General features: G+C 40.1%; 1 protein-coding gene across 1 annotated transcript in view; it reads left to right on the top strand.

The window, feature by feature from the left end:
• Positions 1-12491, top strand: part of LGR4 (leucine rich repeat containing G protein-coupled receptor 4) — a 103375-nt gene that overhangs the window by 69474 nt on the left and 21410 nt on the right. The window contains exons 3-4 of the mRNA XM_047823657.1: positions 5795-5866; positions 7130-7201. Of these exons, the coding sequence (XP_047679613.1) occupies positions 5795-5866; positions 7130-7201 (144 nt within the window). The remainder of the gene's footprint in view (positions 1-5794; positions 5867-7129; positions 7202-12491) is intronic.

The raw sequence follows: 12491 nt of genomic DNA, 5'->3' as shown, positions 1-12491 counted from the left end.
AGAATACAAAAGGAATATGACTTGGTCCCTGCCCATAAGGGACATATAATACAACTGTAGGAGATGTAACAAGTTCACAGTAACTAGAGGCAAAATAAGATGTGCCCAATGAGAGCTTTGTTTAAGTACCGGTGGAATCAAAGAAAGCTGATATCATGATGGTTTCATATTTGTGGTAGTATCCAACTTGGACAGTGATGATGAGTAATGTTTCACTTGGCAGAGGCTGGAGTCAGGGTATTTCAGGCAAAGGAAGTGTCATGAGCAAAGAGTCGGAGGTGGAGAAGCATGGTGTGCTAAATTATAGGACACGGGGAACATTGGGGAATAAGGTAAGAAAGGAAGAGAGGGATCCAGAATGAAGTTCCAGCTAAGTCAGCAGGGAAAAAAGCCTTTTGGAAAATGCTCCGAGTTGAGCTTTTTTAAGATTTAGCTCTCACAGTATTATAATTAAGTGGTTGAGGAGGAGTCTTGTAGAGGTTCATGGCGGTAATCCAGTGGAAGGTGGGGGGGGGGAATTAAGGGCTTAGACTCAGGTGACAGCAGGCAGAATACAAGAGTGGATAGGTTGAAACCTTGCAGTGAGGCTTTCTGGTCTTTGGAGACAGGAGCTAGAGGTGCAGAAGGCATCAGAAGGAACTGATGCCTGGGACCCTGTACCCTTAGCATGCAGAAAATTGTATCATGTTCACCATTCCGTTCACCCTAATGATTTTCCCCCTTAGGTCTTCACAGCCATCAGAAGAATAGTGTAAAAAAAAAAATTACATATTTTGTATATACACATACATATATATACATATCCTCATTTACCACATTAAATTAATTTTAATTGGCTTTGCTATTGTTAAATAATAAATTTAGCAAATTAAAAAGGTTTTCTGGAGCCGGACAGCAGGTCCTCAGGAAGTGAGGCGTTGAGGAAACTGTTGGATCTGGTACAGACAAACCCAGGTGTAGAATAGGGAAGGAACTGGTCTTGGCTAGTTGAGGGCCATCAGTGACTCTTCAAGACCAGCCATCTCTTTTTCCTTGAGAGTTGCATTGAAGGAAGCACAACCAAGAATACTATCTATCCTAAATAAAGTCTCAGTGAGTTTCGGATCTGTCCATACCCTGGGGCACTCAGGGATCCATCCTTCCGGAACCTCCTTTCCCACTGGTCATCTTTAGCTATGGGAAGGATGACACTGTTGGTCTGTTGGAAATTCATCCGTAGTCACAGTTCTGAGCTCCTAAAGCCACAGTCCCTGCTTGTGAGCTCCAGTCTACTGGGGGAGAGCTGTTGATACTCAGAACAAGGCTATTGCCCAAGTCCGCCCTGTTCCACCTCTCTGGGAATTATTTCCCAACCTTTTGGTGACACACCAGAGGCATTGACATGACTAAGCACTGGGGCCAGCCAGGCAAGAACTGGAATGCTGGCTCCTCCACTTCCCATCTGTGTGGCTTATGCCCAGTCACCTAACCTCTCAGGGACTCGGAGAAGCAAGGCCATAGTGATGAAATGACTAACAGAGAAGAAGGTCTGTAAACCATGTATCTCAGTGTTTGTGACTATTGTGGGCTCATTACATAGGTTTTTGTTCTTCCAGAGTTTTTGGGAACTTTGTCCCTAACGCTGTCACTTAATTTACTTTGCTTGCTTCCGGATCTGAGGTTTTGGACATGAAGCCTCCCCAGCGTCTACTATAAGAAATACTGGCTCATGAAAGAAAGAAAATGGGAAGAGACTTTGGAGCATGTGATTGCTGGATCTGTAGAGCCTTTTCCAAGCTGCCGTGCTTATTATTCATTAACACAGCAGCTTGGGAAGCGTGGGTTGATACATTCCTCAAGACTCCACATGATATGTTTGCTTTAGTAGGAAACGAAGGAATCGCAGTAGCGTGAGGTAGTGTGCCTGCTTGCTCTGCGTTATCACCATTCACTGCGTCCTAGAAGTGTTTATTTCTCCAGAGTGTGGGCTTGCATTTCGGGACAAACCACATGCAGAGAGCTCATTTGGTCATTTCTATGAATGATAAGTAGTGGAGAAAAGACACTTTTTGAAGTTAGGTTACTTTAGTTTTTCCCTTGGCTTATAAAAGGGGGCAGAGATTTGGGAAAAGGGAGCAAATATCTTAGCTAATGTGGTTAAACACTCTTTTCTGTTGACAAGTAAAGGTAATCAGGCACTCTGCATTTTGCCACTTCCTTCATTATTTTATAAAATACTCTTTCATGAGCCCTGGCATAATAGACGAAACTCCTCAAGGAGAGCCCATAGATACAGGGACATTACAAATATTAGAGGCAAAAATTAAGAACCCTGTAACAACTTCGGTCTGTTTATAGTGTTTGTCTTTTGGTAGAACTGAACTTTTTTCTTTTTTTAAGATTTTATTTTATTTTCAAAGTTTATTTATTTATTTTTGAGAAGAGACAGAGACAGTGTGAACACGGGAGGGGCAGAGAGAGAGGGAGGGGGAGAGAGAAAATCTCAAGTAGGCTTCGTGCTGTCAGCACAGATCCCGATGTGGGACTCAAACTCACAAAACCGTGAGTCTATGACCTGAGCCAAAACCAAGATTCGGATGCTTAACCGATTTAATTTTTAAGTAATCTCTATACCCAATGTGGGGCTTGAATTTATAATCCTGAGATCAAGAATATCATGCTCAACCGATTGCCAGCCAGGCACCCAGACTTGAGCTCTTTAAAGCAGCTCTTTCAGATAACTTGCAGGAGCGGTCATAGTCATGTGATTACTTGCAGCGCTGGGGGGGGGGGGGGGGGGGGGCTGTTGCCCCTTATGGTCCTCATGGTACAATGTGATTTTTTTTAAATGTGACCTTTTGGGGCACCTGGGTGATTCAGTCAGTTAAGTGTCCGAATTCAGCTCAGGTCATGATCTCGCAGTTGCTGGGTTCAAGCCCTGCATTGGGCTCTGTGCTGACAGCTCAGAACCTAGAGCCTGCTTGGGATTCTGTGTCTCCCTCTCTCTCTCTCTCTCTCTCTCTGCCCCTCCCCTGCTCATGCTCTGTCTCTTTCAAACATAAATTCATTAAAAAAATTTTTTTTTAATGTGACCTTTTGAACACTCCCATTTCAACTGTGAGAATTATCAACTGAATTTTGGTTAGTGAGTTTGGGATATAGGAAGGCCCCTGAGAGGGCTTGTGCTGAGCCTGCCCTAAGGTAGACTGTGGGGTGCCATGGCAGTGGAATGGCTAGCATTTTTGAGGGGGAAATTCTGAGAAAACAGTTTCTGACTAATGAGTTAACACGTTAGTGGGTAGTAACAGAAGTGTGAGGTGCATGCCCTGTTCTGGGCACTGTTTGTACTTGACCTGCAAGACTAATGGGCAAGAAACAACCAGTAGAATGTAGCCTGTGACCAAGTTTAATGATGAATTCTAGGAATTCACACACAGGTCATGTTCATAAGAACTAAAGTCTTCATGGGCAGTAATGCTGGAGTTGAGTATTCAAGGAGAGAAGGTGAGGTTGTGAGGTGAAGACATTTAAAGACATAGTGACCGTCTTAGTGACATAAAGCCAGTGACACCGGCTAGTCTAGAAGCAAGAGGATTTGCTAAGGAGAAATATTTTTAACCCTGAGGAGGTGTTAAAACCATCTTTCCCAATCCCTCATTTTACATATGGTGAACTCTTGGAGGTAAAAGGCCAAGAGACTGATGGCATAAAGTAAGCTATTGTGAGCCTGGATGTGGAAAGCCTTGAAAGGTGCTAGGGTGCTTGTGAGATCAAAATGTGTGGTGTGGCTTTTTAGGAGGAATTTAATTTAGGGGCATGAACCCTGTGTTACACCTGTGGTGTTCCTGAGAAGCCAGCATTGTGATCCTTGCTACTGAAAAAATAATTCTCAGTATTCACTCTTGGTTTCTGAGTCTTCTTGTTCTCTCCCCACCCCCATACACACCTTCTGTATACATCTATATATTAATGCTAGGTAAGGATCAAGTATTATCTTTCCCAGGGATATTTGCATTCTTAAAAGTTCCAGAGAAAATAATGCCTTTGAAAACTAGAGTGTCAGGGACACCTGTGTGGCTCAGTAGGTTGAGCATCTGACTCTTGATTTTGGCTCAGGTGATGATCCCAGGGTTGTGGAATCAAGCCCAGAATCAGGCTCCTTGCTCAGTGCTTGCTCTCTCTCTCTCTCTCTCTCTCTCTCTCTCTCTCTGTCTCTCTCCTCCTCTCCCCACTCATGCTCGCTCACTCTCTCAAAAAAAAAAAAAATAAGTTTCAGACCTCAGTGACTTCAAATGAAGGAGCTTTTCTTGTGCCCCTAAAGTCAGGGTATAGAAGAGAAGCAGATTGGAAGGTGGAGGGACCAGAGGTCTAAGAAGAGGATATTGTACATCTGGCACTTAGTAGACACTCATATTTGTTAATGAATTAAACTTTTTTGTGGACAAATGAAACTTTTTAGTGAATGAGTGAATCGATGAATAAGACTCAGAGGTACAGGGTGCTTACAGAGAGAAGAAAAAGGGATGAAAATAGAACCTTTAAAGGAGGAGTGAATATGACTTGATGACTATGTGATCCTAAGACATGAGGAGAGAGAGCATAAAAAAAATTAGAGATACAAAATCTTGTTGCTTGGGAGAGTATCCTGATGAAACCAGGAAACTGGGACAGTCCTGTGTTTAACATATGGGCACACAACTATCATTTTTAAGTCAGTGCTTGGAAACCTTCAGTTCACCTGTTTATAAGTTATTTACACGAGTTGCTGTCTTTCTCTCTGCTTCTTCTCCCTAAATTCCTGTTTAACTTTTTCTCTCATTTCTGTATGCCTGGGAAAATGGGAAGGAAAGTGGGGCTCAGTATGAATTGTGGGCCCAGATATCTTATAAAAGGACCCAAAGAGGGGCGCCTGGGTGGCGCAGTCGGTTAAGCGTCCGACTTCAGCCAGGTCACGATCTCGCGGTCCGTGAGTTCGAGCCCCGCGTCAGGCTCTGGGCTGATGGCTCAGAGCCTGGAGCCTGTTTCCGATTCTGTGTCTCCCTCTCTCTCTGCCCCTCGCCCGTTCATGCTCTGTCTCTCTCTGTCCCAAAAATAAATAAACGTTGAAAAAAAAAATTAAAAAAAAAAAAGAAAAAAGGACCCAAAGAATTCTTGTCCTTTCCTTATTCACACTTACTCACTCTTACTCCCACTTAAATTTGTCACTTTAAATTTTCTTTAGGAAAACATTTCTTTAAAAAAAACAACAAAAACACCCACCTGTCTATTGATCGATCGATAGATAGATGCCTTTGTTTGAAAAATTATGCTTACAGTGACTTTCACTTTCTGCCTCCCTTTTGCACAGAACATGTCGCCCTTGGTAATGGATAGATAACAGGTTGACTTGCCTGCAGAAGGCATTCCTCCTTAACAGACCGGTTTGCTCTGATCCGTGTAAACACTCCTGCCTGCTGACCAGTGGTCTGTATTTATGAGGCATTTGGAAAACACTGCAAGCTGCAGAGAGTGACCATGAATAGCAAACTTAATTTGGTTTAATGTGTTTTGGCTTGCTTGACCTCACCAGAATAAAAATGTGCCTGTTTGAATTATTGTATTGGGAGTTAAAAAAAAAAAAATTCTACAGACATTTATCTCATTGGAAGAATCTTGGGATCACTTTAGCAAAGGTTTAAGTCCATGTTTAATGTCAGATAGACTTGAGAAATGTTTAATGTAGAGCTTTAATCACAGATCAGTTTATTGTGAGTTCTGAATTTTAAGAGCCTGAATTACTATTTTTTTTTTTTTCTTGCTACTTTTTTCCCCCTAGACGATTGGCTGGCAACGACCTCTCTTTTATCCACCCAAAGGCCTTGTCTGGGTTGAAAGAACTCAAAGTTCTGTAAGTAATGCAATTTTAGAGTTTCACAGCTGGCTGTGTATTTTCTTTCTGCATAGTCAACATGCTTGGAGCTAGGGTAAGCACAGTTTCTTTTAGTTCAGGATTAAAAGATTTAAGGAGTGGCCAATGGGTAGTGTGGGATGCAAGGGTTCATTTAGGCAACCTTGGGTCTAGATAACAAAAGTTAAAACTCTAAATAATAGGTGTTCTGACCTTCAGTGTATTACAGTTGAATGTATTAGGCTTTTTGTTGGGCTAATGCACTGAATCAAAATCATATTTAAGCTTTACTGGTAGAGCTTTGTTTCTACTTATTGTATACCTTTGAGGACTTTGAATTAGCTGACCCTAAAGGGAAAAAGGCTAACAAAAGCTCAAAGTGTTAAAATCATTTTAAAGCCAAAAGGACTTAGGATGCCTATAATTTATATAGCCTGTTGAAGGACCAGGAAATGAATTCCTGGCATTGGTTAGGCATTTAGAGTATGGCAGATTGGGAAACAGATGAACTGACTGCCAACTCCACTTCTGCCACTACCTTGCTGAGTAACTGTCTGTAAGTCACTAGACCTCTCTGGTTCAGTGAGTTACATGTACCTTTTACTATTCCATTCTGTGGTTGTGATTCATGTCAAGCGGTCATTGTATTAAGATGACTAGAAATGGCTTTAGGCAAAAGTAATAAGGACTTCATTTTCAGTGCAGATCTATGCCTTTCTTCTCTGGGTCCTATTAGATGGTTAAAGCTCTATTTTTGCTGTGGCCCTCCATTCACTGAGGACATGTCTGCTGCTCCCTAAGAACTTAGGGTCTGCTATCTTCTTGGAAAACCTGGCTCTACTGAGTGTCCATGTTTCTGGGCTCTGCTTTATTCCAAATTGAAAAGGCACTAGGGATTCCAATAGGTTTGTTTGTTATACCTCTCCCAGTTAACTTGTTATGCTTCCTAATTAACATTAAAAGAGTGATGAATGTTAATTAAGGTGCCTTAATTCTTGAGAATGAAACACCTCTGGAAATGTGGATTATCAGTAGGTCTGTGTTAAGAGATGGCTTGGGATAGTGGCTTAGGTTTCATTTCTGGCCTTATAGCAAAATGCTTCTTGCTTTTTCTGCAGTTCTCTTTTCTTGGGTGCTTTACACCTTGACCTTTCCTCCTTTCCTGCCATTAGAAATATTTTTTAGATAGAAATGGCTCTGAATTCTTCTAAGAAAAAATAGTAACAATTGCTTGTTATTCACTAACCAAAAATTTCCTTCCAGAACCCTGCAAAACAATCAGTTGAGAACAGTACCCAGTGAAGCCATTCGAGGACTGAGTGCTTTGCAGTCTTTGTAAGTAACTTTTTCATTTTCTGCATTCTTGAATCATAAGTAGACCACTCGGCTGCTAAATGTGTAAAGAACTGGAATCCTAGCAAAAGGGGAAATTTACCCTCTCATCTGGGATAAAATTGGGGATAGCCAGGTGCTATTATCAAAATGCCATTTGGTGACAGAGAAGCAGGTGGATCAATTTACCCCCCCTCTTGTGTCAGATGTTGGGAGAAAGTTACAAGCATGCACTTCTGGGTCTAATTCCAGGAGCTTGTAAGTGGCAGGTGATCATCACCTCTTTAGAACCAGAATTAGATGTGTACAGAAGTTCTGGTGTCTTGTGCCACGGTGGTCAAGAGTCAGTCACAAAGAAGTTCCTGTTTTAGGTGGTAAGGATAATCAGAACAAACTGATTATAATTCCTCATCTGTGGACCTTGAACTCACACCTTGAACTTACACTGGGGGTATAACTTCTTAGTCTCTTGTACTGCCTTCTTCCCAAGGTTTGTTTTTGTTGTTGTTGTTGTTGTTGTTTTTTGAGGAAAGTTTGGTTTTATATGGAGTGTTCAAGATTTCAACTCTTGGTTTTTACCATGTTGAAAAGCTTGGTTTTTATAAATTTCAAAGGCTTTCTCAAATAGCACTTCACTTTTTGTTCTTCTTTGCATTCTTTCCCATATGTATGTGTGTGTATATATATGAACCTGGAGAAAGGTGATCACTCCTTCCATTGTTTTGATACACATGCCCCATACATCCCTTCCTCCTGTAGTGGGTGGATCAGGTAAGCAGCAGTGGTATCACAGGAACCATGCAAAATCCACAGAAGATTTTGAAGAAACAACCATTTTTATATTAAATACACATATTTGTTAATGACTACAATGAATGTTATAAACTAGTATTGTTGGGACTACAACTTTTCGTCCTTTTCATCTTTGGGATCGGAAGATCAAGTTCCTCTGTCTCTAGGGGTACCTTAAAGGAAAAAAGTGAGAAGCACTGAGCTGATGTGTGTGGTTATTGCAATTCGCTTTTTGTCAAGATTAAGAAAATCCCTTTGCATATTTATCTGAATGTTTGCAATGCTCTCAAAAGAAATTCAGATTAATTAGAATTCTGAAACAGGCTTGTCTGGTTTGGGATCCCCACTTTGTCACTTGCTAGCTGTATAACGTTGTGCAAATTATTTAAAATTCTCCATCGAGTAATGTGCTCATTACTCGCCGTGTATTTTAATGCATGAAAAGCACTTATAACAATATCTGACGTGTGGTAAGTGTTCAATAAACATTTGTGGAATCTATTAACAGTAATAATGGTATATTTTTATCAGTACTTTTTTTCATTACTAGTTTACCCAATTTACATAACCAGGTGATGGAGATGTCTGAAAGTAATGAGAAAGTATTCTTCAAAACAGGGAACTTAATTTGCTGTTCTACTAGAGTGACGAATACCAATGTACATTGTTTTGCTCACGTCGTAACCCCAAAGACAGCGGGGAGAAGGCGTAGTTTATCAGAGTGTGGTACTTTGTCCTCTTGGACCAGAAGCACAAGTGGGGAGATCATGAAAATGTAGACCCCTAGGCCATATCCTGGAAGTAATGGTTTTTTCTCTTTAAAGGTAGGATCTAGGAAGCTATATATTTTTTTAAAAATTTCCCCAGGTAATGTTCATGTACATGGAAGTTCTGAGAATCACTCTGAATAAAAACTCATAATAGTTATCACACTTCGCTACGTTCTGGGTCACAAAATTAGGTTTTAACCATATCATGTAGTTGTGTAATCTACAAATCTGTCCCATACATTTTTCTTTTTATTGCCCTTTGAAATAACTTCCAATGTACACTTTTGTAGCATATGCGTATAGTAGACTTGATTGAAAATCATTGAACTGCTTGTCTCATCTGTTTGCTGATATAAAACCATTTTTAACTACACCCAGACACATCACTGGAAATTGGAAATTGCAGATTACCTTTTGATGGGGATTAGACATTCTAGTAGTTATGAGAAATGAATGTGAAAATTAAAAAAATGTACTAATAAAGCATATCATACTCTATAAAAGTTAAACTTTAAAATGTATCTAATGTCATAAAAAAGGAGTATCTGAGGTATTCATCATTCCATTTCTAGTTTCAATAGAAGTTTAAGGTAGAAATATATTAAATAGCTAATTTTGCCACGATGCCAAGTTTATGGAATATAGGATTTGTTATTTGCCATAAGTAATTGAGTAGACTCTGACTAGACTCCATCAGTGAACTGGTTGGAATGAGTCCCTTCACAGATATGTGACTCACCTCTACAGACCTTCTGACCTTGGACAGATGTGCATGGAGGGAGCCATCTTATCTCCCTCAGACATTTTATTTTTATTAAAAAATTTTTTTTTAAATTCATTTTTGAGAAAGAGAGAAACAGAGCATTAATTGGGGAGGGGCAGAGAGAGAGAGGGAGACACAGAATTCAAAGCAGTCTCCAGGCTCTGAGCTGGCAGCACAGACCCTGACATGGGGCTCGAACTACGAACTGTGAGATCATGACCTGAGCTGAAGTCAGACACCTAACCGACTGAGCCACCCAGGCACCCCCAGTAGACATTTTAAATAGTTGTTTTCTTTTACTTCTTCAGAATTCATTTTTTTTTAAGAACTGCATACAGCGTTGTTCTTATTTCCCAAGACTAAATGATCAAAATATTCCATCATTTTGTCTAGTTGGAAGGCTGAAAAAGATAAGGAACAGAAAAACTACGAAGAAAACATGCAGATAGATTGTGGTCCATAAGCGCAGTAAAGTCCACATGACATTTATTGATAATTTAGATGATTTAAAGTGTTTTTCACAGTAGGTTTCTCCCTCTAAAATGGTATTTTAAAGAAAGCATGTTGTGCTCATCAGTCATTGAGTAATTGCATAGTTTAAATTATCTCCATAATTGGGATGGGGGTGGGGAGTGGAGAGGAGTCAAAGCAAACTATTTTCTTAAGAAAGGCATTGGGATGTTTTTATATGCATCAGAAACACAAGGAGATAAGCCTGTTTTACTTAAGAAGGAAATGTACATGGGTTTGTTAGCATAGTGGGTGTAGCATTCAAGGTAGATACTATTGAAATTCTGTCACGGTGTAAAACAGTCTTATCAGTGCTTGAGTTCAGTTTGCAAATCTGATCTTCAGACCTGAATTACAAGAAAGGTTTCCTTGTGGTTTTGAAATAGTGCTTAGAAAGGAGCAAAGTTCGTTAGGGGTTGAAATTGACCAGAAGTGGTTTGATACAAGTGTGTGAGGATGACTATAAAATCTGAAAGTGAATTGTCAATGTTAATATAAACGTAGCATAACAGTTTTCCACAAACCCATGGAAGTGGCTAAAGCGTTGTCCTAGCAAGCTAGTAAATGACATGTCAGAATTTGCACCACCGGATTTTTTTGTCTTTAAATTACATCACACTTGGGAGCACCTGGCTGGCTTAGTTGGTTGTACGTCCAACTTCAGCTCAGGTCATGATCTCATGGTTTGTGAGTTTGAGCCCCACATCAGGCTCTGCACTGACAGTTCAGAGCCTGGAGCCTGCTTCAGATTCTGTCTGTCTGTCTGTCTGTCTCTCTCTCTCTGCCCCTTGCCCCCACCCCCCCGCCTCCTTGCACACACTCGCTCTCTCTCGCTGTCTCTCAAAAATAAACATTAAAAAAAATAAAAAATAAATTATATCACACTTGAATGGTAAAGGAGGATTTCAAAGACTGAATTTCCTAGGTTTTCCACAGTAATTGCATCATCTTAACAATTTATACTTGAAACTGGCAATAAAATATAACACTATAATATATATGTTACTGGTAAGTTAGAAGTAGAGAGAAAAAGGGAAAGCTTTTGATTATAGAATAGATGTTGATAACAGACATTCATCAGTAAAATGTGCATATGGAATTATTATTGTAATTTCATTTAAGACAAAAAAGTATGTGAGTACTCAGTAAGATATAAAACAGGCTTTTGAGAATAGGGAATAGAAACACATTTTAAAGACAAAAATAGTAAGGGAATTCAGTTAATAGAGTGTTAACCCTTTAACAACTAAAGTACACTTAAAGTAATAGTTCTCTCTTGATGGATTGAGTTTAAATGGTGAAATACCTTAAACAAACCCACACTTATCTCCCCACCTAGGAGATATCTGATGCTATTTATGCATCTACTGATTCAGTTATAGTATTTTCTTGGTCTCTTCGTTAGAATTAATATTAAATGTGTAAGTCCTTGGTACAAAGCCGTGATTCTAAGACAGTTTCTCTGTGAAACACTGATCTTGTTATAGGGGCAAACTCTTTACATTTGTGAGTGTGCTCCCAACATCCGCATGTGAATTGAGGTGTAAGGATTAATTACTGAGTCATCACAAATCCTTTGCCTCATTTAGCTTTATTTAAGTGTCCCATTTTTCCAGAGTTCTTCTTCCTTTTGACCTCTTTTTTTGTTTTTTTTTTTTTTAGAGAGAGAAAGAGAGCAAGCACTCCAGTACCTGTGAGCAGGGGAGGGACAGAGAGAGAGAATATCTTAACCAGGCTCCATGCCCAACGTGGAGCACATTGTGGGTTTCAGTCTCACACCCTAAGTTAAGGCCATCTCTTTTCTTTGATGGTACATAGTACAGAATTCTGCAGGAGCATAAATGGTGTATATAACACTGAAATAATGTTAAAAAGGTACAGATAGCTTTCTCTATAGTATTTTGCCACATCTTAATGAAACCTTTTATAGAGAAGGCTTAATTTCAGTGCAGTGTTGTGTGTGTATATAGGGGAGCCTTTCTCATTATTTTATTGACTATGAATGCACATTATAATCAATATGATAACATAAGCAATTTAAACTTTTAAATTTTTTTTTTTTTCAACGTTTATTTATTTTTGGGACAGAGAGAGATAGAGCATGAACGGGGGAGGGGCAGAGAGAGAGGGAGACACAGAATCGGAAACAGGCTCCAGGCTCTGAGCCATCAGCCCAGAGCCTGACGCGGGGCTCGAACTCACGGACCGCGAGATCGTGACCTGGCTGAAGTCGGACGCTTTAACCGACTGCGCCACCCAGGCGCCCCAGCAATTTAAACTTTTAAACTGCGCTAATGCTGAGAAACTGGGAAGGGACTTCAATTTGTACTTAAAATACATTCCAAACCCCTTACCTAGTTTACAAGGTCTACATAATCTGGTCCCCATTTGCATCCCCAGCTATGTCTCTCAGGACTCTCCACCTTCTTCCTGTGTTCTAATCACTCCTGACCTTCTG

The sequence above is a fragment of the Prionailurus viverrinus genome, chromosome D1 (genome assembly GCF_022837055.1).
Source record: "Prionailurus viverrinus isolate Anna chromosome D1, UM_Priviv_1.0, whole genome shotgun sequence".
Lineage (NCBI taxonomy): Eukaryota > Metazoa > Chordata > Mammalia > Carnivora > Felidae > Prionailurus > Prionailurus viverrinus.
This window is presented reverse-complemented; position numbering and strand designations above follow the sequence as displayed.